At 47.2% G+C, this 26336-nt stretch overlaps 1 protein-coding gene across 2 annotated transcripts in view; it reads right to left on the bottom strand.

The window, feature by feature from the left end:
• Window positions 1–26336, bottom strand: part of RILPL1 (Rab interacting lysosomal protein like 1) — a 58234-nt gene that overhangs the window by 16466 nt on the left and 15432 nt on the right. For both annotated transcript variants that reach the window (XM_073586106.1, XM_073586108.1), the window contains exons 3-6: window positions 18938–19056; window positions 14931–15155; window positions 7161–7333; window positions 6668–6760 (exon numbers count right to left, since the gene is read on the bottom strand). In XM_073586106.1, the coding sequence (XP_073442207.1) occupies window positions 6668–6760; window positions 7161–7333; window positions 14931–15155; window positions 18938–19056 (610 nt within the window). The remainder of the gene's footprint in view (window positions 1–6667; window positions 6761–7160; window positions 7334–14930; window positions 15156–18937; window positions 19057–26336) is intronic.

Raw genomic sequence — 26336 nt, 5'->3', positions numbered from 1 at the left:
AGCCATTTTGCTCTTAAGCCTCAATAACCATGCTGTCAGGTTCCATTTGCCTACATCCGGGTGTAGCAGAGGACCTTGGTGAAGGAGGTCGCCCTTTTTGGGGTAGAAGCCAGGGACTTCCTGGGCCATGGCAAGTAGGGCACTGTACCAACTTCTTCCGGGCCACAGAGGGGCGATTAGTATTGTGGGAACTCGGTCCGTCTGGATTTCCTGAGATGTTTTTTGCCCGCATCGGTATGGGTGGGCAGGTATATGCGAGGTTGGAATCCCACCATTGGGTGAAGGGCATCTATTCCTTGCACTCCGTCCATGTGGTTGAGGGAGACGAATACCCTTGTCTTCGCATTTTGCCTGTTGGCGACTAGGTCCACCTCCGCCCCATCTTGAGGCTAGGGACACGAATACCGTCTGGTCCAGGCGCCACTCCTTCGCATGAACGTCTTCTCGACTGAGGAAAATCTGCCTGGGTGTTGTCTGATCCTTTCAGATGCACTGACCAGGAGAAGATCCTTGCTGCTATTGCCTTCAGGCTGGCGTACTTCGTACCCCCTTGGCTGGAGATAGGCCACTGTGGTCATGTTGTCCGAGTAGATGCAGACGTGGCGATTTTAGATTACCGATGACGTCTTTTAGCGCTTTTCCTACCGCCTTCAGTTCTCTCAGATTTGAGGAACTGGTGCTGATGATCGGCAGCCATCGCCCCTGAAAATAGGATCTCTCTACTACTGCGCCCCAGCATCGTTGGCTGGCATCTGAGCGGAGTGTTTTCAGGGTTAGATGAATCCGGCTGACTCCCTTCAGAAGATTTCGGTAGTTCAACCACCACCTTAGGGCCGGTTTAACCTGACCAGGGAGGGGAATCCGTAAGGACAATGGCGTAGGCCAGGCAGATCCTGGAATGTAAAAGCACGTGGCTTTGTAGAATTTGGGTGTGGGCCTGAGCCCAAGAAACCGCCTGGGTGCATGTGGTCAGAGATCCTAGAGCATACGTTGACTCTGAGGGTCGGTGCCCGCTAGTCCTGAACCAGGTTCTTTTGTGGACAAGGTTGACCTGACAAACCTGAGGTAGGAAGGATGTCTTTCTCCTTGAGTCCGAGAGAACTCCCAGAAGCTTTCTTCACGTGGAGGGATAGACCAGGTTCGGTATCCAACCCAGGGATCTTAATATCCCAGGGGTCTTTCCCACGTCCATCTCCTGACATGAGATAGATGGTACAGAGAGGAGGAAGTTGTCCAGATATGGGATAACGCCTATCCCCTGGCGCCGGATGAAAATCACTGCTTCCGCCATGATCTTGGAGAGATACATGGTCGGATGGATTGGCACATGGTAATATGCACCCTTCAGATCTACAGTTGCCATTACCCAGTTCTGTCCGATGAGCGGGACTGCCCCTGATTGACTCCATTTTGAATTGCCTGTACCGGACCGATTTGTTTAATGGCTTCAGGTTTATGATGATTCGGTTTTTCTCTGATGGCTTCGTCACCAGGAAGGGACGTGCGTAATGGCCGTGTCCTTCTCCCGCTTTGGCACCCGCGCGTTCTACTGGAGCAGATCTCTTGTAAGGAGCCCTGAAGGTGTGGAGGCTGTAGGGAGGTTACCCCTAAGCATTACGGGGAAGGACTCCCGAACCCAATTTTTAGTCCATCTTGTATGGTACGGTGGACCCACTGATATGTGGAGATGGACTGCCAGCGGGTGAAAAAAAGAGCGAGACACGACCCCCAACCGGGCGTCACTGCTTATCTGGGGTCTGTTGATGGTTAGGGACAAGGATGTTCCTGCCCTTGCCCCCCTATACTCTTCCTGAGTATGTCAACAGGACCAGGGATTCCCAGCCAGTCTCTCATGCCAGTACTGGCCCAGCCTCAAGCTGCTTAGCGGCTGTGATCTGACCATGGCATGCAAATTCAGCTTAGGATAGCTGTTGACAGAGGTTTGGAGACGGGAAGGACGAAAAATCCGTCTCCTAGGATTTCTATGTTCCGGAAGAGATCCTTTTGTCTGAAGCTTTGTCCAGGATGTTATCCAGGACAAGCTTGAACACATAGTGGCCCTGGAAGGGGATGGTGCACCATTTGGAGATAAGTCGCCTCCCTTAGGATTTTAACCAGGGCACTCCTCTAGAGGAGTTAGAAAGGACGGCCGCTTTTGTGGCTACCCGGACCTGGCGAGAGCAGTCACGCTCAGCCTAGAAGAGCCGGTGCATTAAAGAATTACCTGAGACCTGCGAATTACTGGTCCCGGCCTGGTCTCAAGTTGCTTAGCGACAGCCAGCGGAAGCATCGGCTAGGATCCTCATTGCTTTCTGCAGTAGGGGTAGGGCGTCAGGCATCTTTTCCCCTGAGGTGCCCTGAGTCTGTGCGTAATCATAGAGACAGGGCATGTGGAAGCTATATTAGCTTCTAGCAGATTTGTAGAGGTGTCCCAGGACTTCCCTGATAAGCTCAAAAAAATAAATATATATATATTTAGATATATATATATATATATTCTATTATATATATATATATATATATATATATATATATATATATATATATATATTTATTTATTTTTTTTTTTTTTTTTCTCAATCCATTGGATCTTTGAGCTGGGAGGAGCCCTCAAAAGGGATAGGCGCTTTTTTTTTTTTTCAGGGAGGCCTCCTTTTATGGAGGATCAGATTCTGTACCGTGTATTTAACTTCTTCCTCCTCCACCCCTATGGTGCTCTTAACCATACTGATTAGCTCACCCATATTCTCGGAACCAAGTGATATTTTTTGTTCCCTGGTTTTAGGGGTGGACGTGGAAGAGGAACCCTCAATCTCCCGAGCGTCCTCTGAATCCGAGGACTGAATTTCGCCTGAGTCAGATTCTATCGGAGCTTTCTTTCGCCTCCTAGAGGGAGGCGGTCTGGAAGAAGGGAGCCATGGAGGAGTGAACCTCCTGTATTATTAGGGATTTGATGCTATCCAGGAAAGAGGGCTGCTCAGCGCGAAGGACCGCCCCGTACAGGACGGGCAGAGCTTTCCCCATATGTCGAGGGAGTCTGGCAGCACACATTTTACACTTGTGGCTGGTCCTCTTGGGGTCAGAGACCTTTTCTCCCCATATTAGAGAGGTATGCTACGCCATTTTAGTAAATAAATGCTGGGTAGCCAGGGCCGACGCCTGCTACTTACAGTAGGAGGAGGTACGCTGGGCTCCGCCAACGCAGAGAGAGAGGGCTTGTCACTGTCCATGTCGTCTACAGTCAGTGTCAGACAGGTGTCTTACCTGGTGATCCCCTCACCCGGACCTTGAAAGATCGAGGGTCCAGTGTTGTTTGTGCACCTCCTCCTCCCTTTGGCCCAATGGGGGAGAACCACATGAGGACGCCCCAGAATGTGACCACCGGTCCCAGGAGTAACGTGCCCCTCTGCGCGCGTGTGTGCTCCACCGTGGAACGCATAGGGACAGACCGGAAGTGACGCGCGGCCCTAAGCGACGCGCGCCCCAGTGGAAAGCCCAGTAACTCCCGAAATGGAGGAACGCCACCCCCGGCCAGTGCGAGCCCCCAGGAACCGGCGAGCTATCTGGAGGACCCCGGCGTGCACACCACCGCCTCGCTTTACCCCCGAAGGAGGCGCAGGAGAGGCAGGAGAGTCCCGAGTCCCACCATGCAGGAGGAGACGGGAGCAGCCACCGGAGGAGGAGAGCAAGGCCCCCGACCTCGGCTGCCCGGCATCTGACAGGTATCCCAGCTGGTACTGGACGTGTGGTGCTCCCGATCGCCGGCCACGGCAGCACCATCGTAGACCTCTTCATGCCCCATAGAGGACAGGAAAACAATGGTGGTTGCAGGAAGGGGAGGGGTATTTAACCTCTTTGTGTTCCTGTCCCCTATTAGGGCGGGGAAGACATCCTCCGATGTAGCTGTTGTGGAAGGTGACTGGAGAAATATCCTTATTAGGCCGGGGTCACACTTGGGTGTGCAATGCGAGAAACTCGCGCGTGTCTCTCGCCTTAATACGTCAGCGGTTCGGACCGGAGCGTTCAGCTGCATAGAAAGACATGCAGCCGCACAGTCCGGTCCAGAGTGCTGGCAGCAGTGCCGGGTATCGAGGCGAGAGACACGCGCGAGTTTCTCTCATTGCACATGCAAGAGTGAACCCGGCCTTAGACAGTATATGGCGGCACTAGAAAAAAAAAGTGGCTGCACTTGCATAAAAAAAAAAAAAATAATAATTTATACAGACATTATAAGTCAGTCAAAGATCACATAAGAAAAATCCATATACATAGTAATTCATATATCCTGTAATGGCTTGGAGGGTCCACAATATAATGAATCCATCAGGGGAACAGTGAGAGGGATGGCTGTATAGATAACAGTTATCCTCCATGACAGATCCCACTATGAGGTAGATAACAAAAAGAGCCATCAAGGCTAAAAAACTGGGGAATTCCACAAAATAGACATAAGGTTGGATAGCAACCACAATAGTGTGCCTGATAGTACCAGCGCAACCACACCAAAGGGGAACTCCGACAACAGTCACATGCCTGTACTTGGAAAGCTATAATAAAGTGGACAGTGCCAGATAATATAATTAGCAAGATAGGCAGAAAATACAAATTTCCATGCGCTATAGGAGATGGTAGCCCCCCACATGAGCTCCTAGTTGGTGGAAAGAGCCATCTATACAGTGAAGCTACCAGAAATTCCACAAAATGGTAGTGGAATATGTGTAATAAAGATATATACAGCTCTGGCAAAAATTAAGAGACCACCACATCAAAACCCTGTCATGGGCAGCCCATTCTCCAGTCCCATTGAAAACCTCTGGAATGTAATCAAGAGGATGATGGATAGTCACAAGCCATCAAACAAAGAAGAACTGCTTACATTTTTGGGCCAGAAGCAGTGTGAGACTAGTGGAAAGCATGCCAAGATGCATGAAAGCTGTAATTAAAAATCATGGTTATTCCACAAAATATTGATTTCTGAACTCTCCCTGAGTTAAAACATTAGTATTGTTTCTAAACGATTATGAACTTGTTTACTTTGCATTATGTGAGGTCTGAAAGCACCGTTTTGTCTTTGTTTTTTTAATTTGGACCACTTTTCAGAATAAAAAAAAAACAAAACAATTAAGGCTGGTTTCAGACTAGCGCATTTTACATGCAGCGCACGGCGCCGCTAAGCCCCGCCCCGTCCGGTCATTTCCTCCTACTATCGCACACGGCTGCATGCGATCTGCGCACCCTATCTTTAGCATAGGGTGCGTAGACTGTGCGCTAGTAGGATTTTTGCGTGCGCTGGTTGTATATGCTGTGTTTGGCAGTATGTTACCATGACGCTGATGATGTAACTTCCGGGGGGCGTTACCGGTATGCGCTGTGACTTGCTTTAGGTTACTGTGACGCTGATGATGTAACTTCCGGGGGGGCGTTACTGGTGGTATGTGCTGTGACTGGCATTATGTTACTATGACGATTGTGATGTAGCTTCCGGGGCTTTACTGGTTGTATGGTTGTGACTGGCATGTTGCCATGACGCTGATGATGTAACTTCCGGGGGGCGTGACTGATTGTATGCGCTGTGTCTGGCATTCTGTCATTATGATGCTGATGATGTAACTTCCGGGGGGCGTTACCATTGACATACGCTGTGATTCGTAGATTGTGAAATGGAGGGATATAAAAATCGGCCTGGTGTGACACAGTACGGCACCTTGAAAAAGAGCAGCGAAACGCGCGTCGGTGGCGTGGGGCTTTGGTCTTGATTCATATCGCTTATGGGTAAGCACTTGGGGCATTTATTTATGATGCATATTTAATTGTATTTTGGCCGGTTCCAACAGTGGGGGATTTAGTACATATACTGGCCAGTACTTTTATAATCTATTCCCATGGTGGTATAATGCACTTTGGCATTTTTTACATGGTATTTAATCTGTGACCTTGCCTTCATTACCTGATCCTTTTGTATGTATTCATGTTTGTGACAATTATGTCTAATAAAATTATATATATTTTATATTCTTTGGACTTTGTACTCCTTATGGTGTCTTTGGTTATCAAGTTCTAATGTGGAGTGTCCTGTGGAAGCCCTCTATTACCTATCACTGATATGGGTCAAGTGAGTGTTCTATCATACATTGTGCTTTGGATGGTTTGTTAGAAAGTAGTCCAGTAAGTGACACATCAGGGGAATCAGAGGCTCTATCTCTACGTTATGCTGCTCTCAGATTGGGTGGCAAAAACCTGGTGACAGACTCCCTTACACTGATTAGCAAAAACAGGATATTTTATGTCAGAATGCCATCAGTTCAGCCTTAGCCTTGTCACAGGTATAGCTAAAATATCAAAGGTCTTTAAAAAAAAAATTAAAAAAGAAAAAAAGAATCTCATGTCTTATAAAGCACATTGACCATTCTCCAGCCAGTATATGGATTCATTCTCATGGCCATTCACTGCTGCCAAGGACTAAGGACAAGCACCACTGCCATCCTGATCTAAACAATATACTATACAATATAGTCCATTAAATAAGTTTCCGGTAGGTTTTTTTTTTTAGCACAAACCATGGTTTAAAACTTTAAATATTGTTAGATCTTGGTGATCACAGTAATAAACTACTGCAAAGATTGTTAACAAAATAACATATCAACTAACTCACAAGAGCTTTACTTACAGCCTTTTGATACCAGACTCCTGAGGGTTGGGAGGTTTGGGGTTGATTACAGGGGATGACTGCGGAAGCTTGTTTTCCTCATCGGCTTCCTCGCTAGAGACAGACACAAAATTAAGTGATAATAATTTATCAGACTATGAAAACATAATTTAAATTCTAAAGAAAAAGCATAAAAAACCTCTGCTCTTAACAATACAAACATGTGGCAAGTACTAATAAAAAATATAATTTTGGTTGTTATAGGGGTTGATCAGTTTAGAAAATCCGTTTAATGTATACCCTACTAGAGAGTTGTGACAGTGGTGCTGATCAAAAAAAAAAAAAAAAAAATCCCAGACAACACCTTTCAAAATGTTAAGTGAGTAAATTGTTGATATAAATTGCAAAAAAGAAATAATGCAAATAAAATGCGTATAGAAGCATCTCTGGTCACGTGGAGCTGGAACGTTCGTTGCCCAGAACTCAATCATTAATCCTATTAATTTTACCTTACCTTTTATAATATGCAAGTTCTTCCTGCAGCATAAAGACTTTGGCTTTCAGCTCGTTCCTTTCATGCAAGACGTCCCTCAGTTCTTGCAATGTGAATCTGGGCCGATTGGCGTCTTTAAGGTCCATAGATAATTTCTCTGAGTCAAAAATACAATCTTCATTTATGGCTTCAGTCTAAAAAAAAAAAGATCAAAACGCTCAAGTTTATAACTTTAATTGGACTTTCCCTTGTCCTGTCTTGCAGGTGTGCTCTGATCATCCTGTGCAGACACGTTACATCCCCCCTCCTTTCTGCATTACTGTTGTCACCCTTTCCTGCTAGAACAGGGAACCTGTGGCCCCCATAACACCTCCAGGAGAGAAAAGGAGCAGCCGGCTGTTCATGCGCCACTCCAGACTGACTTTGCTGAAGAAATCAGAGTGCAATTATTGGCTATCCTCAGCTCTCTTCAGCGTGAGACTTGATTGGTGCATTCGGGAACATGCTCGACAGGCCAGCCCTTTCAACTCTTTCTGGCATTCATGAGTGAATCTGGGAGTGAAAGGGGTGGGGGCACAACAAGTTTACCCTTCTGAAGACTGGGGAGTCTGAACTGTGAATGGAACCACCCCAATATAAGTCAGCTCCCATGCACAATATAAGAACAAACAAAACAAAGCCCACCACACATTTTAGCGACAGATGCTCTGGACAGTATTTCCAGGAAATAAGCCGGATTACTTACCGGTAATGCTCTTTTAATGAGTCCACGACAGCACCCACTTGGAGAGAGGGATCCGCCCATAGGAACAGGAAACCTACAGAGATAAAAGAGGGCGGTCCACCTCTCCCCCTCAGTTGGATTTCAGAGTACCCGGAGGACCGCCAATTATTAGGCCATTATATTATCAAATATTCTAAATTTATTAACTTTACAACTAAGGTGTATATACATTATGTTAACTTCTAGGGAGGGTTAGTGAACGGGTGCTGTCGTGGACTCATTAAAAGAGCATTACCGGTAAGTAATCCGGCTTTTTACTCTTCGCCACGACAGCACCCACTTGGAGAGACTTACAGAGACCTTCACCTGGGAGGGACCACCGTGCCGAGGACCGCTCTACCAAAGGCTAGGTCGGATGAGCATGATAAATCAAGTCTATAGTGGTTATAAAAGGTAGAGGGCGTAGACCAAGTTGCAGCCTTACATATAGACTCGATTGCGACGTCTCCCCTTTCTGCCCAAGAGGAAGCCATAGATCTGGCGGAATGTGCTTTGATACCCTCCGGAGGATTCTCATTGCTCTGAGTATGCCAGCCTAATCGCGTCTCTGATCCATCGAGACAGGGTACCCAGTGTGACTTCACATCCCTTCTTTTGGCCCTGAAAGGAAACAAATAGAGCCCTACTCTTCCTCCAGCTGCTAGACCTCTCAATGTATTGGAATACTGCTCTTCTAACGTCTAGTGTATGGAATCTTTCTTCCTCTGGAGTAGAAGGGTTACTAAAGAAAGAAGGGAGATGGATTTCTTGTAACCTATGAAATTTCCCTGCTACTTTTGGTAAGTATGAGGGATCTGGTTTTAGTATTAGCTGATCCTGGAATGTCACTAGAAAAGGGGGTTCTATTGAAAGTGCTTGTATGTCGCTAACTCTTCTGGCTGAGGTTAGTGCAACTAGCAGTGCTGTTTTGAAGGATAGGTGTTTAAGGGATATTGAATCTAAGGGTTCAAAGGGCGGATGTGTTAAGGCCTCCAGAACCAGGTTCAGATCCCAAGGAGGAACTCTAGGTATGTGTACTGGCTCGGTCCGCTCACAGGCCGAGATGAATCTGCTTATCCATTTATTGCCTGCCACATTATAGCTATAGAGGGCCCCTAGAGCTGACACCTGGACTTTTAGTGTGTTGACAGCTAGCCCTAATTCCTTTCCTTTCTGTAGGAATTCTAGGATCGCCGTAATCGGGATTTCTCCAGACTCAGGGCCTGTGTGGGACTCTAGGAATTTTCTCCATACTCTGGTGTAAATTCTTGTCGTTATTTTCCGACTTTGTAGGAGTGTATTGACTAGTCCCTCCGAGAATCCTCTTGATCTCAACATTTCCCTTTCAAGTTCCAGGCCGTCAAGTGGAGACTGTCCACTTGAGGACGGAAGAAAGGCCCCTGTGAGAGAAGCCTGGGGGTTGAGGGAAGCACCCACGGGTCTGTCACTGACATCGCTTGTAGGCATGAAAACCACGGCCTCCTGGGCCAGAATGGTGCTATTAGGATTATCCGTGCTTCTTCAGCTCTGATTTTCCTGATCACCTGCGGTAGTAGTATGATTGGTGGGAACGCATATGCCAGTTTGAATTGCCACGGGGCCTGGAGGGCATCCAGAATTTCCGGACTGTCTGACATATTTAGAGAGGCGAACCTTCGCACTTGCCTGTTTTTTTTGGTGGCGAAGAGATCTATTTGGGGAAGACCCCAAAGTGACACGATGTGTGTGAATATTTCCCGGTTTAGACACCACTCCCCTTGCCGTAGTGTATGGCGGCTTAGGAAATCTGCCTCTACATTGTCTCTTCCCCTTATGTGGAGGGCTGAGAGAGACAACAAATGTTCTTCTGCTAGGGATAAAATTCTTCTTGCGGAAGACATTAAGGTGACCGATCTAGTTCCGCCTTGTCTGTTCAGATATGCGACAACGGTGGTGTTGTCCGAAAGGATTCGCACGTCCTCCCCTTGTAACTGTGGAAGAAAGTGAAATAATGCATGATAGACTGCCTTTAGTTCTTTTAAATTTGACGAATCCTTATCTTCACCTACACTCACTGGCCACTTTATTAGGTACACCATGCTAGTAACGGGTTGGACCCCCTTTTGCCTTCAGAACTGCCTCAATTCTTCGTGGCAGAGATTCAACAAGGTGCTGGAAGCATTCCTCAGAGATTTTGGACCATATTGACATGATGGCATCACACAGTTGGCGCAGATTTGTCGGCTGCACATCCCTGATGCGAATCTCCCGTTCCACCACATCCCAAAGATGCTCTATTGGATTGAGATCTGGTGACTGAGGAGGCCATTTGAGTACAGTGAACTCATTGTCATGTTCAAGAAACCAATCTGAGATGATTCGAGCTTTATGACATGGCGCATTATCCTGCTGAAAGTAGCCATCAGATGCCTGTTCTTAGCTGAGAGGAGTGGTACCCAGTGTGGTCTTCTGCTGCTGTAGCCCATCTGCCTCAAAGTTCGACGCACTGTGCGTTCAGAGATGCTCTTCTGCCTACCTTGGTTGTAACGGGTGGCAATTTGAGTCACTGTTGCCTTTCTATCAGCTCGAACCAGTATGCCCATTCTCCTCTGACCTCTGGCATCAACAAGGCATTTCCGGCCACAGAACTGCCGCTCACTGGATTTTTTTTCTTTTTCGGACCATTCTCTGTAAACCCTAGAGATGGTTGTGCGTGAAAATCCCAGTAGATCAGCAGTTTCTGAAATACTCAGACCAGCCCTTCTGGCACCAACAATCATGCCACGTTCAAAGGCACTCAAATCACCTTTCTTCCCCATACTGATGCTCGGTTTGAACTGCAGGAGATTGTCTTGACCATGTCTACATGCCTAAATGCACTGAGTTGCCGCCATGTGATTGGCTGATTAGAAATTAAGTCTTAACACACAGTTGGACAGGTGTACCTAATAAAGTGGCCAGTGAGTGTATATCCCATAGGCCTTGGGCAAAATTATTCCCCATATGGGCTCCCCATCCTGTGGGGCTAGCGTCCGTGATAATTATACGGGAGGGTGTTATAACCCAAGGTACTCCTGCCGTTAGGTTATCGTCCTTTAGCCACCACGCAAGGGAGGTTAGGACCTCCTGGGACAGCGTGATTTTCTTTGTCAGATTCCCTCGATCACGGGACTCCTCTAAAAGAATTTGGTATTGTAGCGTCCTCGTGTGGAACTGGGCCCACTGAACTGCCGGGATGCAGGCAGTAAGGGATCCCAGGAGGGACATTGCTTCCCTTAAAGATATATGTGGCCGACGTATCGCCCTCCTAACCTTTTTAATTGCTGAAATTTTTACCTGCGACAGACACCTTTGGCTTATGGAGTCTAGCTCGAGGCCCAAGAAGGACTGAACAGACTGCGGCTCGATTCTGGACTTTTTGAAGTTCATTATCCACCCTAGGGCCTGTAAGGACAAGATTGTATCAGCAACTCGATCACTACATTGTCGGATTGAATTTCCCACTATCAGAAAATCATCCAGATAGGGTACCATTAGTGTGTCCTTCTGGCGTAAAAAAGCCATCACTTCCAGCATCACCTTTGTAAATACTCGTGGTGCGATGGAAATGCCGAATGGCATGGCCGTGAACTGGAGATGCTGTATCTTGCCATCGAGGAGGACCGCCACTCTGAGGTATTTCTGATATCTGGAATGGATGGGAATATGATAATAAGCATCCTTCAGATCCAAGACTGCCATCATACAATTGGGGAAGAGGAGCTTCGTGGATCTTATGGATTCCATCTTAAATTTATGATTTATTAAAGGAATTTAATTTCTTCAAGTTGATTATCGTCCGGAATGATCCGTCTGGTTTGGAGGGTTAGGGAATCCTTTTTTCCTTTCTTTTGCCTTCGTAAGGATTTCATCTAAGGCTCTTCCAAATAAGAACTCACCCTCGCAAGGAATGGTACACAGCTTTGCTTTGGACTGGGTGTCACCTCTCCAGCTTTTAAGCCACAGGCTACGCCTGGCGTTATTAGCCAACCCCGCTGTTCTGGCTGCCATACGTAAGGAATCAGCCGAAGCATCCGCTATATATGCTGCTGCGCCACGGATTAGTGGTATGGCGGCTCGCAGTTTGTCTCTGGAGATCTTCTGGTCTATTTGCTGGTCTAGTTGATCAATCCAGACCAGCATAGAACGAGCTGTGCAAGTACTAGCTATTGCCGGTTTAAATCTGCCGGTAGCTGCTTCCCATGCCCTCTTCAAAGAGGCGTCAGCTTTGCGGTCAAGTGGGTCTTTTAAACTGCCCGTGTCCTCCACTGGTAAGATCATTTGCTTTGAGGCGGAGGCCACTGCCGCATCTACCTTCGGGACCTTACCTCATGTCGACAACTCTTCGTCGTCAAAGGGGTACCTTCTTTTTGAGGTTGAGGGAAGATACCCTCTCTGGTCCTGTCTCTCCCATTCTTTCTTAACCAGCGCTCTTATTGCTGGAATAACTGGAAAAACTCTCCTCTTTTTGTCTGTCAGACCTGCAAACATGATTTCTCGAGTCGTTTGCGGCTCCTTTGTGTCTGTGCATCCCATTGTATTCCTCACAGATTTAACTAGATTATCCATATGATCTAAAGGAAAACAGCAACGGCCCTCCATATCTGAGGAGGATGCTGATGTGGATGCGTTGGAACTATCTGAGACTACTTCGCCTTCATCGGTTTCTACAACCGCTGGTTTGGTAGTTTCGATATCAGAGGGCCGGAAGTTCTTCCCTAATTATGGCCCTTATATCTACGGCTGATGTTGATGCCTGTTTTGCCGTTTCATTAATGCATCTTTTACGAGAGAGAGAGAGAGAGAGAGAGAGAGAGAGAGAGAGAGAGAGAGAGAGAGAGAGAGAGAGAGAGAGAGAGAGAGAGAGAGAGAGAGAGAGAGAGAGAGAGAGAGAGAGAGAGAGAGAGAGAGACACATTTTAACAGCTTAATAGGCAGAGCGTCGTCCACTCACCCAGTGAAGCTGTAGGTACCGGCTCAGGAGGCTGAGGAGGAGGCTTGTTGGCGTGGCTTCTGTGGCTGCGGTCCGAGGAACCCCGTCTTGCGTGGTCCTTGGCTGCTGCTGTATCGCTTGCCTGGGGATGCGTGTCCTGCCTTGGTGAAGACATGATTGCACGCCAAATTCCTTTGCCCCATGCCTTTTGTAAGCTCCTTCATACCTGGTACCTCCCCCCTCCAGGTTCGCCTATTTGCGGCTATTAGCAAGCGCTTCAGCGCTGATTCCAGCTGCCCGTGCTCTGCAGGCGTTCATTTTTTTTTTTTTTTTCCTGGAGGGGGCGGGGAGCGCCTCTTACTCTGTGGTGCCGCCCAGCTGCGCGTGCGCTGTGAGCCGAGGAACCTCCGGTAACCCGGAAGTTCCTTCTTACCACTTCCTGCTGCTGAATGTGCGTCCTCCTAGACGCTGAAGCCCCATAGGAACGCCGGAGGTTGCCGTTTCTCTCCGGTTCCTGCGCCCCCACATGGACCGGAATGGATTCCCCGCCGGTGTCATGTTCTACGCAGAGGAACTCCCGGTCGGTGCCACCCGGTACCGGCGTTTCTGCATCTCCGCTCCCGCCAGCCGAGGAGGGAGCCGGATTCCAGCACTCCCCCGTCGCTGCTTCTGAAGCCGGAACCCCTGCCGTTCTCGCAGATACTGCACAGGCGGTTCCTTGGCCCAGGTAAGTCTGTAGCGTATCCTGCGGTTCCGTTTAGGAACAGGAAACCAACTGAGGGGGAGAGTTGGACCGCCCTCTTTTATCTCTGTAGGTTTCCTGTTCCTATGGGCGGATCCCTCTCTCCAAGTGGGTGCTGTCGTGGCGAAGAGTAAAATATACTTTTAAAGTGCTTGTCCATTATTTATTCCTCATGTTTGGCCCCATTAAAAAAAAACAACTTACTCACCCTCAGTGCTCTTCCAGCAGTGTCGGCACTCGCGTTCCCCGTTCCCGAGGCTCATGTGAGGTATAGGTCACACAAGCCCTATGGCCAAAATTGGTTATATTTAACATTTAGTGCCCACCTCTCTGCCTGCTGTCCCTCTCTCTCTGCAGAGACATCAGCGTACTCAAAGCCAAGGCTCCTGTCCTGCTCCTTCAGTGTTTGCGGCTGCCTGGGGTGTGTGCACTCCTAGCAGGTGTCCAGGCACTGTGCTTAGAGTGTGCGCACGTGCACACACTTCCTCTTTCTTAAAGGGGCCGCGAGCGTTCCTCTAAAGTGTCTCCAGCCAATAGCTGGAGGTCTCTTACTATGTAAACCACTGCCTCCTCCAACATGGAGGTGCCTGTGCAATGTATGGAGTTTGTTTCTAACACGCTTGCCAGTTCTCAGGTCCCTGTACTTGTGTCCGAGCCAGCTGCACCCGCCAGTGCTCACCTCGACGGCAGCAGAGCCAGCTGCACCCGCCAGTGCTCACCTCGACGGCAGCAGAGCCAGTTGCACCCGCCAGTGCTTATCTCTACGTTAGACTGTCCTGTCTGCACCTGCGGTTCCTCTCATCTTATCCGCCTGTCTGCATCTGTTGGACATTCCCCTGGGCCATTCCAGCTGTCCACTCTTTGGGGGTCAGCCGCCATCTACCCAAAAATCAGTCCTGAAGTAGCACCTGGATCACCTCCTTTGTCTCTCCACAGACTGCGGTGTCGTTAGCTGCTGTGTGTCAGTGGTTGGATTGGGTGAGGCTCCTAGTCACGCCCCTCCAGGTCTTACTTGGGCTTTGTCACAGTGGTTCCACCACCCAGCCCGTTACATAACATCAACAGGAAGCTGGGCCTGCGCCTGCTCTCTGACTTCCTCTTGATGGTCTATTTGTCTGATGGTGGGGACAGGGATGCCAGCGCTGATTGGGTGCAGGGCTCATGTGACCCCCAGAAACGAGAGTGCCAACACCGCAGGAACAGCACCGGCACGGGAGGAGATGTATAGGGGTTTGTATTTTAACAAGGCCAAACATGAGGGGGTTGTCCAATTAGTGGACAACCCATTTAACAACTAGTAACTCGACCCACTTAGCGTTCAGTTTAGGTCACCTACCTGTTCCTTTTTCTCATCACCATTTTGCACTGGTTCTCCCTTCAACCTCTCTCTCAGCTTAGCAATTTCCATCCTCATATTACCAGACTCCTGCTCCTTGGCTTGCAGATATGCCTCCAGCTCCACTTTCTGCTCAATCAGGGATTTGCCCTGTGCCTCTACCACTGTAATGCGATGTCGAAGGTCATGATTAATCTTCATGAGGCGATTCTGCTGCTGCTGCAACTGTAGTTGGCCCAGAAACACATTAGATTGGTATAATCTAGTCACATTTAAAAAGGAGAAGCTAAATTCATTATTTTAATATGCCAAGAGTTAATATATTTGTTAACTGTCACTGACGTGTGAAACCGGCATTATAGGTATCTGCAGCTATGACATGCCATAATGTACCAATTTCCATTTCCTAGAATGAGAATATCTAGATACCCATTGATAGAAGTATTAACTCAAGGACCCACAGGTGTGATTTTCTCCCTTTATACCTTTTTGTTAAATTCTAAAATTGAAACTACTCAGCTCGCGGTAGAAAGTAAATGGCAGCATTTAATCCCCTCTCTCACTGATGACCAATGGCAGGATGCCCTAGAGGCATATACAATGGTATCACCAGCTGCAAATAACAAGCTGATCCACTTGTTCTTCACCAATCTTATTCAACCCAAAGTAGATTACATACTACTGATGAATGTCATAGGTATGGGGAATCGGGAGCGGATTTCTGGCACCTTATTTGGAACTGCAGGGTAATACAAAAGATATTGGAGTGATGTCATGTCTACATTAGCACGGATAATTGGAATACCAATCGAATGTAGTCCGGAGTTGTGTGTTCTGGGTGCCGTGGATGAAGAGATGTGGGTCCACCATGATAGAACTTCCCCAAGAAATATCCCATTTATAGCTAGGAAGGTGACAGCGTTGAGGTGGATGGGGGGGGGGGGGGGGGGGAAATCTCCTTCGATTAATCAATGGAAAAAAATTAGTAAACATAATTCCTTATGAAAATATATTACCGTATATAAAAACAGAAGATGCCCCCAGAAGTTTCATAAGATTTGTGAAAAGTGGTGCAATTCACCCTTAACACACTTGGCTCCAAATGTTATGGTTTCCTGTGATCTTGTGTTGCAGTCCCTGATGTATATCTTTTCCAGATTATGAAGGTGATGATTTGTATAGACTTAAAGGGAATCTGTATTTTACTGTGTTCCGGGATATAGTTAACCAACGCATGCGCAGTAATGCTTTTAGGCTTTGCCCGCAGTTGGGCAAAGCATACTGCGCGTGCGCGAGGCAAGATTGCATTGCGCACGCGTGGACTATGGCGGACACCTACTCCAATTCCAGAAAATATTGCGGATGGTAGCCAAGGATGGGGAGGAGGAATGGATAGGAAACACCGCCCATCGGACCGGACTGAAGTGATTTAAATAGCCCGCCAAATTTAGGTGACAGATTCCCTTTAAGAATATGTGCTTAGTACAAGTTGATCTGGTGTGTGCTCAACACTCTGTTGGGTAGAAGGTGCAATGCTTTGCAGGGTATATTATGCTGAATGCCATGTTTTATTTGTTTTGTTTGTTTACTTTATTATTGAAAGTGTTATGTCATAGCTATATCACTGTAGACTGATTATATGGATCATCTTGACTTTATACTGTATCATCATATGTCTGCTTTTTATTCTGTGGAATCTTTCAATAATAAAAAAAAAAAAATTCAGTATTTTAACATATAAAGTAGACATCACGGCTCTGTTCACACAGACATCATGTGTTCTGAGTTTACTGGATAATGACGGACTGTTTGGGAGGTCCATCACAATATTGTCCATTGTTACTCCGCACTCTCAGAGGTAATGACAGACACATTTTAGCATGGCGTATGTTAGGTCTACTGATGATGTAGTGCGGTTACAAAAAAGACCAAATCTCCAGAAGAGATACAACTTTGATAGTTGGTATGTGGATCACATCCTTTTAAAGGTCACCTTTTTGGGCCACTTTTTGCAATTTGCACAAGGACTAAAGGTACTGTCACACTTAGCGATGCACCAGCGATCCCGACCAGCGATATGACTCGGTCAGGATCGCTGGTGCATCGCTAAGTGGTCGCTAGTGAGCTGCCACACAGGCAGATCTCACCAGCGACACAGCAGGGGTCAGGAGTCGCTACTTACCTGTCAGACGAGGCGATCCTGACGTCCTCCCGCCCGCGTCCACGCGTCGCTCGTCGGCGCCACAGGAAGCCCAGCAGGAAGCTGACGACGAGAAACGGCCCAGGATATTCTCGCGCGATCAGCGATAACCAGCGGGGGAGCCGGTCGGAGGCAAGTATCAGACATACCGATATCGCTAGCAATAATCGCTGCTACGTCACAAAAACCAGTGACGTTATAACGATATCGCTTAGTGTGACAGGCCCTTAAGGGAGGGAGAAGCAGCCAATATGTTATATATCAAGGCTATTTCAGCTTGTGCAGGAGCTTAACACTATGTGTCAAACAATTAACAAAAAGAAAAAAAAAAATCACTCCAAAGCCCATGGTTTACAGACTCAAACATATCAACAATCATTTATTACCAACAGCTTAACCCCTTAATGACCAGAGGTACTTTTGGTTTTGCATTTTCATTTTTTGCTCCCTTCTTCCCAGAGTCATCTTTTGAACGACACCATTGGTTTTACCATGTCGTGTACTAGAGACTGGGAAAAAAATTTCAAGTGAAGTGAAATTGCAAACAAAGTGCAATCCCACAACTGTTTTTTGTTTTGCTTTTTACAAGGTTCACTAAATGCTAAAACTGACCAGCCATTATGATTCTCCAGGTCGTTACAAGTTCATAGACACCAAACATGTCTAGGTTCTTTTCTATCTAAATGGTGGAAAAAATTTCCAAAGATTGTGAAAAAAAATTTTTTTGACATTTTCCAAGACTCGTAGTGTCTTGATTTTTCAGGATCTGGGGCTGGGTGATGGCTATTTTTTGCACGTTGATCTGATGTTTTTATTGATACATGATATTGACACAACCTTTTGATCGCCCGTTATTGCAATGTTGCAGCGACCCAAAAAAAAAAAAAAAAAAATGTAATTCTGGCATTTTGATTTTTTTCCTCGCTACGCCATTTACCAATTGAATTAATTCTATTTTTATATTGATAGACCGGGCAATTCTGAAAGCGGCGATACCAAATATGTGTATGTTTGACTTTATTGTTTTATTTTGAATGGGGTGAAAGGGGGGTGATTTGAACTTTTATATCTTTATTTTTTTAATATTTACATTTTTTTTTTATTTTGCTTTTTACTTGCTTCAATAGTCTCCATGGGAAACTAGAAGCTGCGATCACTTGCGCTACATAGAGCTGGGATGCAGCCTTGCTCTATGTAGCAGATATGCTAACTTGCTATGAACGCCGACCACCAGGCGGCACTCATAGCAATCCAGCAATGACAACAACAAGGGTCTCCTGCTGACCCCGGGTTGTCATGCCAACCCATCGGCAACCCGCGGTCCTGTCACAGGTGCCGATGGGAGGAGGTAATGACGCGCTTTCTGCGCATGCATGTTAAATGCCGCTGTCAGAGTTTGAAAGCAGCATATAACATCATGTTAACAGCCGCAGTTAGATCGTGATTCCACCCGCAGCTGTTCCGGGCACATGTCAGCTGATCAGGCGGAGCTTCTTAAAGAATGACAAATCTATTGCTATAGATTAGTATGGTCAATAGGTTAATATTGAAATAAACTTGATTTACTTAGGAATTGTAAAAGGTTTCACTATTCAGTCAAGATTTTAATCGTTTACACTTATTATTACTAGATAGACCAAGTCCCAAAAATAAACCTCTTAAGTTCATGTGTCCAAGATGTCAATTAATGAGTATTTCACAGAATTGACTAAATTTAACACAGACGACTGAATAATTTTACTAAATAAACAGAAATCTGAAATAAAAAAGAAAAGAAAATGAAATGAAAAATCGTCCCAATACTCACAGCTTCTACGTCTTCATTCTTCAGAACAAGTTCTCGGTCTTTGGCTCTTATTTCATCCCTTTGTTTGTCCACCACTTCCTTCAGCTTTTTCATCACTTGCCTTTCTCTTTCTGACATGCCTAGAATTGCCGAAGACAACAATAGTAAAAGAGGATGACTTAGGAACTGCCATGTTTAAAGAAAATCCCTTTAAAATGAAATATAGACATGGTGTTAAAGAACAACTGCAGTCCATATGTACCTCTCCCTTTTATGTGCCAAAAAAGTCAACGCCTTTAACATATATTCCATACTTTTTCAATATGAAAGCTTTTTACTACCTGCATACTGTATAGCCCACATTGTATCATTTGTCTGTTACATGCACATCAAATTTTTCCTGGCCAGTGACCGTGTCAGTCATAGGTGTTCTCCCTCGATTGTACTGGGATATTTATCTTGCGAGTGTCTCCGCAAGATAAATTGACATGCTGCGGTCTGGAAAGACGCTCCACATGTGCGTATAAGCAGGGAAGCCGTGGGTGCCACAGCACGCATAGTGGAGATGGGATTTCTTCAAATTGCATTCACTATGCTGTAACATCTGGCTGCTGCAGATGTACGCAGCGTTCAACCTGCAGCGTTTACTGACCGTGGGAACATATGCGTTTTTTTTTTTTTTTTTTTTATTGAGAAAAAAATAAAATGAAATTATCCAAAATCACGTCTGTGTGAAGGAAAAAAAAAAAAAAAAAAAAAAAAGGGATTTGTGTACTTACTGTAAAATCCTTTTCTCCGAGCCAATCATTGGGGGACACAGAGATCGTGGGTGTTATGCTGCTGGCCACTAAGAGGACACTAAGTAAACCAGAAAAAAAAAAGTTAGCTCCTCCCCTGCAGCATACACCCTCTCGCTGGCTGAGATTCTCCAGGTCGGTGAAAAAAGCAGTAGGAGCATAAACAGTTAACAATAACCATAACAATATCAACGTCTAAGAATGCTACAGTGAGCCAATAGGCTAAAAAGGGTGGATGCTGTGTCCTCCAATGACTGGCTCGGAGAAAAGGATTTTACGGTGAGTACACAAAAATCCCTATTTCTCCTACGCCTCATTGGGGGACACAGACCGTGGGACGTCCTAAAGCAGTCCCTGGGTGGGGAGCATATATATATGCTAAAACCCCATGTACCACTGAGTGAACACCGTGGTACTGCCGATTGCAGGCAGCGTCTGCCGAGAGCTGCATCCGCAGAAGCCTGATAATGAATTAGGCACTGTTTGTAAAGATACGCAAGCTGGATTAAGTCGCAGCCTTGCGGAGAGGCCTGAGAATGAATTTGGTAACTTTTTGTAAAAGTATGCAGACTGGACAAAAGTTGCAGCCTTGCAGACCTGTTCTGCCGAGGCCTGGTGCCGAAAGATCGAAGAGGCGCTCACTGACCGGGTAGAGCGCGCCTTAATCCCCGCTGGGACAGGCGCGTTCCTGACACGGTAGGATACCCGAATCGCCAAGCGAATCAAACTGGCTAGACCCTTCCTATGCCCGTCTGAAGTATGAACAGGGCATCTGACTGGTGGAAAGGAGCCATCCGCGAGATGTACCGTCTCAGCACCCTAACCACATCCAGGGTGTGGAGGGCCTTCTCAATGCGATGGACTAGCGCTGGAACAAAGGGAAGGCAAACTAATTTCCCCGTTGAGATGGCAAGAGGAAGGACGGAAACGTCCTGAGAACTACCTTTTCCTGATGAAAATTCAGAAACGGAGAACGGCAGGAAAAGGCTGCCAATTCCAAAACTCGTCTGATTGACGTAGTTGCCACTAGAGAGACCACCTTCCAAGAGAGGACGGTCAGAGACACCTCCTGCAGCAGTTCGAAAAGGAACCTCCTGAAAGGCCCCGAGAACTGGGTTAAGGCCCCATGAGTCAAATGGTCTTCTATAAGGAGATGCCACATGGGAAACTCCCTGAATGAACGTCTTGAGCTGAAGCTTGGTGGCAATTTGTGTTGGAAAAGCACTGACAAGGCCGAAATTTTGCCGTTGAGCGAGCTAAGCGCAAGGCCTGATATTAATCCGGATTGAAGGAATTCCAATATGGCCAGAATGGAAAATACCGGAGGTGATAGACCATGAACCTTGCACCACAAAAAAAAGAAGGTTGTCTAGGTGTGATGATAGATGCGCATGGACACAGGCTTCCTGGTACTAATCATGGTGGAAGTCATCATGAGGGAAACCAGCCTGAGCTAAAAACCAGGATTCAAATGGCCACGCCGTCAAAGACAGGACCCCGGAGTTCTGGTGGTAAATCGGGCCCTGCGAGAGTAGATCCATATGATATGAAAGGCGCCAGGAGACGTCGGCGACTAGTTGTATTAGTTCTGCATACCATGCTCAGCGCGGTCAGTCTGGCGCGACTAGGATCACTGGCACTACCTTCACTCTGATCCTCGGAAACAAGGGAAGAGGGGGGGGGGTGGGTGGGAATAAGATGTACAGGAGCCGGAACTATGGCGGAGCTAGAGACCGCACCCCAACTGAGGACACTTGTGTCGGAGGTAACTACCAACCATTTTACTGTGGATAAAGACCTCCCTTGATTCAGGGAGGACCTCGGTGTCTACTCCCTGGCGGCTTGCCTGTCCCGCGAGAACGGGTTCTCGTCCCAAGCTAACAACAATGCATGTTGTAAGGGACGGAGGTGGAACTGTGCAAATGAAACTGCTTCCATCGCTGCCACCATCCTTCCAAGAACTCTCATACTGAAACGAATGGAGAGAGAAACTGGTCGAGAAAGAGGCCGCTCTGCTTGTTGTAAGGCTTGGGTCTCTCCTGGAGGGAGAGTGGTGAATCCGCAGGAAGTGTGAGCCGGTCCTGGGAGAGACTTTTCGCAGTCTATCTTCCGCCCTAGGCGGGAAAGAGTATTTACGGTTATCCACAGATTCCTTGCAGACTGGAAGAGACGGACCCTTGGTGAGCAGGTCGTCCAGATACGGTAACAGTACCAATCCCCGAGGGGAAGAAGGGGCATGACAGCCGCCATGACCTTGGTAAAGACCCTGGGAGCGGTGGTGAGTCTGAAGGGCAAGGCCACGAACTGGAAGTGTTCCTCGTGAGTTGCAAAATGCAGGAACTACTGGAGGGACGGGCAGATCGGAATGTGAAGGCAAGCGTTCTTGACATCGATGGATGCTAGGAACTGTCCCTTTTCCATGGAAGCGACAACTGATCAGAGTTTCCATTTGGAATCGCCGTACCGTGACAAGGTGATTAACAATTGAGATCCAGAGATGGGTTGCATGGACCCGTCCTCTTTTAGAACCACAAAAGGACTGAATAAAATCTCCTGAACCCTTCATGAAGGGGGACCGGAATGATGACTCCGTCCCTTAGAAGAGGCTGAACAGCCCAAAGGAAGGCTCTTGTCTTTCTCTTGGAGGAAGAGGAAAGGAAAACTCAAGTTGGAGGGGGGGGGGGAGAATTGTATATTATATCCGAAGAATACCAGCTTCCTGACCCATTTGTCGTCATTAGGTAGATCTATGAGATCTGGCTCCCCTAGATCCAGAAAGCCCAGGCCTGGGTTTCCAAGAACGGTTAGATCTGTATGAGATCTGGGAGCCTCTGTCTCCACGCGGGGACAGACCTGATCCGGAAGAGAAGGTAGAGGAGGTCCAACTAGAATTGTTGCGAGAAAATCGAAACACGTCGGCTGTTAGAGCGAAAACGGCTGAACAGCCCTCTGTTGAGGAAGGAATTTACTCGTCTTCTCCACCAGTAGTATCAGAAATGAGCTGGTCCAGTCTCTCTCCAAAAAGATGACCCGCTTGAAAAGGAGGGAAAAGTCAACAAACTTTTAGATGTGGCATCCGCCCACCAGCCGCAGAGCCCTGGGGCTCTTCTAATGGAGATCGCATTAGCGGCAGTATGAGCCGCGCAATTGGCGGCCTGAAAAGAAGCGTCTACTACAAAGTTCGCTGCGTGAATCATCTGGCTGGCGACAGAGGTTGTCTCCGGAGGAAGATTGATGCCATGGAAGGCAGTAATCAGGACTTCTGCCCAAGCAGCCATACCTTAGTGACCTAAACTGCGGTCAAGGCTGGGACAAACGCCGTTCCTGAAGCATCCAAAAAAATTGTACGGGCAAGGTAGTCAATTTGATGATCGGAGGGGGGTTTCTGACAGTGGAACCCTCAGAAACAGATAGGCGCGTTGTGGAAGCAAGACGCGGTACAGGAGGGTCCACCGGAAGGATCTGTAATCGATCCTTCATTAGGTCTGGATCAAAAGGGTATTTAACCAGAGTTAAACTTTTGCCCAGTGAACCACTTATGGCTGATCCCTATGATACTGGACGGCTGGTAAATAACCAGCGCACACGCTTATTCCTTAAATGAGGCGTGCTGGAGCGGGAATATTTTCCTCATTCAACCTCGGAATCCTGTTGACTGAATCTATAAGAGAATCAAACAACTCTTGATCAGTTGGGGGATTCTTAGGGGCTGACGTGACAGATACAAAATCAGAGTTATGCTCGCTGTGAACCTCAGCAGAGGGCGAGTGAGAGACAGGAGTCGCTGATGCTGAGGCGCGAACGCGACTAGGGGACGCGGCATGAGCCCGCTTTGGCAGAGACAGTCCTCCCGGAGGGGAAATATAGCCTTGGTCAGAGGCTCCACCGACCGTGACAGGGGCAAAGCCCACTCAGGGGTACCAGAAGCAGGAGGCCAGTGAGCAGCGGCTGCGAGGGGCGCTGGAGCAGGTCGGGGCGCGGTTCGGGCGCAGGCCGGGTCACGGTCCGTGCATAATGGATTAACTTGAGCACTGGAGAGTCATGCTCGCTGTGGTAAGGCCGACTTGCAGATAGTACACACAGTAGGAAAGCGCAGTGTGCATCTTAGCGGCCCGTTAAGCCTCCTGTGAGTGAGGCATAGCGCTCCAGAAAGGGTTAACGGCAGAGTCTGTCTGCAGCTGCAGGGAATGTGCCGTGAAAGGGTTAATGCTTTAATCTGAGGGCAGATGCAGCTTACCCACGGTCCTGTGTTATGTCCCGTGGGAGGAAAACGGTGGCCCTGTGGCGTCACCCGGAATTCGGCTGCTCCTGAAAGGGTTAACTGCATTAGAGGTAACAGACATGGCCCCCGAGATTAGAATTGCGCATCTCGTTTGGAATGAGAGGCGCCAAGAGGAGGGAGCGGTGACGATAGCACGAGCGGCGCTTTTCAAATTGCGGCCTAGCAGGCCGGAAAAGCCAGGGGCTAAATTTCTGGCCTCCACACGGTAAGCGCCGGCCGGGAGTCGCAACCGGGCACCAGTGTACCGGCTAAGTCAGCGCTTATCCGGGCCACAAGGACCCGACCCCATACCTCCACTCCTGTGCTCAGTCAGGTTGTCGCTGTCAAGGGTTCTTCAGTCTCATTCTCCAGGCGATGTAGCAGAGCTGGAGGAGGTTTTACAATTGCACAATCGATCCACCCTCTGGGTAGGGGGACGGAGAGCTCTGGGGCTGATTCAGGGCATTTGCAAAAGCGCTGTTCAAGTCTGCTCCATGCACTCCTGTGCCATGTCCCGTTGCGCTTGCCTTCGTATCCGTGGAGTACCGACCATAAGGGAACCATCGTCAGAGGAATCAGCCCCATTCGTCGCAGGAAAGTGTACGTGAAGGGCTACTCCACGCGCTTGCCTGTTTTTGGTTCGGGGGAGAGCAGGCCGTAGAAAGGAACCGTCGCCCCCTTCACTCCGTTAACCCCATTCACTACCAAGGGTGGTTTGCACGTTAACTCCCGGGCCAATTTTTACAATTCTGACCACTGTCCCTTTATGAGGTAATAACTCTGAAATGCTTCCATGGATCCCGGTGATTCTGACATTGTTTTCTTGTGACATGTTAGTGGTAAAATTTCATCCATATAACTTGCATTTATTTGTGAAAAAAAAAAACGAAATTTGGCAAAAATTTTGAAAATTTCGCAATTTTCCAACTTTGAATTTTTATGCCCTTAAATCACAGAGATATGGCACACAAAAAACTTGATAAGTAACATTTCCCACATGTTTACTTTACATCAGCACAATTTTGGAACCAAAATTTTTTTTGGTTAGGAAGTTATAAGGGTTAAAAGTTGACCAGCGATTTCTCATTTTTGCAACACAATTTTATTTTTATGGACCACGTCACATTTGAAGCCACTTTGAGGGGTCTATATGATAGAAAAATACCTAAAAGTGACACCATTCTAAAAACTGCACCCCTTAAGGTGCTCAAAACCACATTCAAGAAGTTTATTAACCCTTCAGGTGCGTCACAGGAATTTTTTTTGAATATTTAAAAAAAAAAAAAAAATAATGAACATTTAACTTTTTTTCACAAAAAAAATACTTCAGGTTCAATTTTTTTATTTCACCAAGGGTAACAGGAGAAATTGGACGCAAAAGCTATTGTGCAGTTTGTCCTGAGTACGCCGATACCTGATATGTGGGGGGGAACCACTGTTTCGGCGCATGGCAGACCTCAGAAGGGAAGGAGCGCCGTTTGACTTTTTCAATGCAAAATTGGCTGGAATTCAGATCGGGCGCCGTGTCACGTTTGGAGAGCCCCTGATGTACCTAAACAGTGGAAACCCCCCACAAGTGACCCCATTTTGGAAACTAGACCCCCCCAAGAACTTATCTAGATATGTGGTGAGAACTTTGAACCCACAAGGGCTTCACAGAAGTTTATAACGTACAGCGGTACAATTAAAAAAAATCATATTTTTTCCACAAAAATGATCTTTCAACCCCAATTTTTATTTTCCCAAGGGTAACAGGACTCTAAAAGTTATTGTGCAATTTGTCCTGAGTACACTGATACCCCATATGTGGGTATAAACGACTATTTGGGCACATGGCAGAGCTCAAAGGGAAGCAGCGCCATTTGACTTTTTTGGCTGGAATTGAGATCGGACACCATGTCGCGATTGGAAAACCCCTGATGTACCAAAACAGTGAAAACCCCCACATATGACACCATTTTGGAAACTAGACCTCCCAAGGAACTTATCTAGATGTGTGGTGAGCACTTTGAACCCCCCAGTGCTTCACAGAAGTTTATAACGCCCGGGCGTGAAAATAAAAAAAATCGTATTTTTTCCACAAACATGATCTTTTAGTCACCAATTTTTTTTATTTTCCCAAGGGTACCAGGAGAAATTGGACCCCAAAAGTTGTTGTCCAATTTGTCCTGAGTACGCTGATACCCCATATGTGGGAGAAAACTACTGTATGGGCACACGCCGGGGCTCAGAAGGGAACTAGTTACGTTTTGGAATGCAGACTCTGATGGAATGGTCTGCGGGTGTCATGTACGTTTGGAGAGCCCCTGACGTACCTAAACTATTGAAACTCCCCACAAGTGACCCCATTTTGGTAACTAGA

Source organism: Dendrobates tinctorius, unplaced genomic scaffold, assembly GCF_039654945.1.
Source record: "Dendrobates tinctorius isolate UK_male_01 unplaced genomic scaffold, ASM3965494v1 ptg000090l, whole genome shotgun sequence".
In the NCBI taxonomy this organism is placed as follows: Eukaryota; Metazoa; Chordata; class Amphibia; order Anura; family Dendrobatidae; genus Dendrobates; species Dendrobates tinctorius.
Note: the sequence above shows the minus strand (reverse complement) of the source record. Positions and strands in the feature narration are given on the sequence as shown.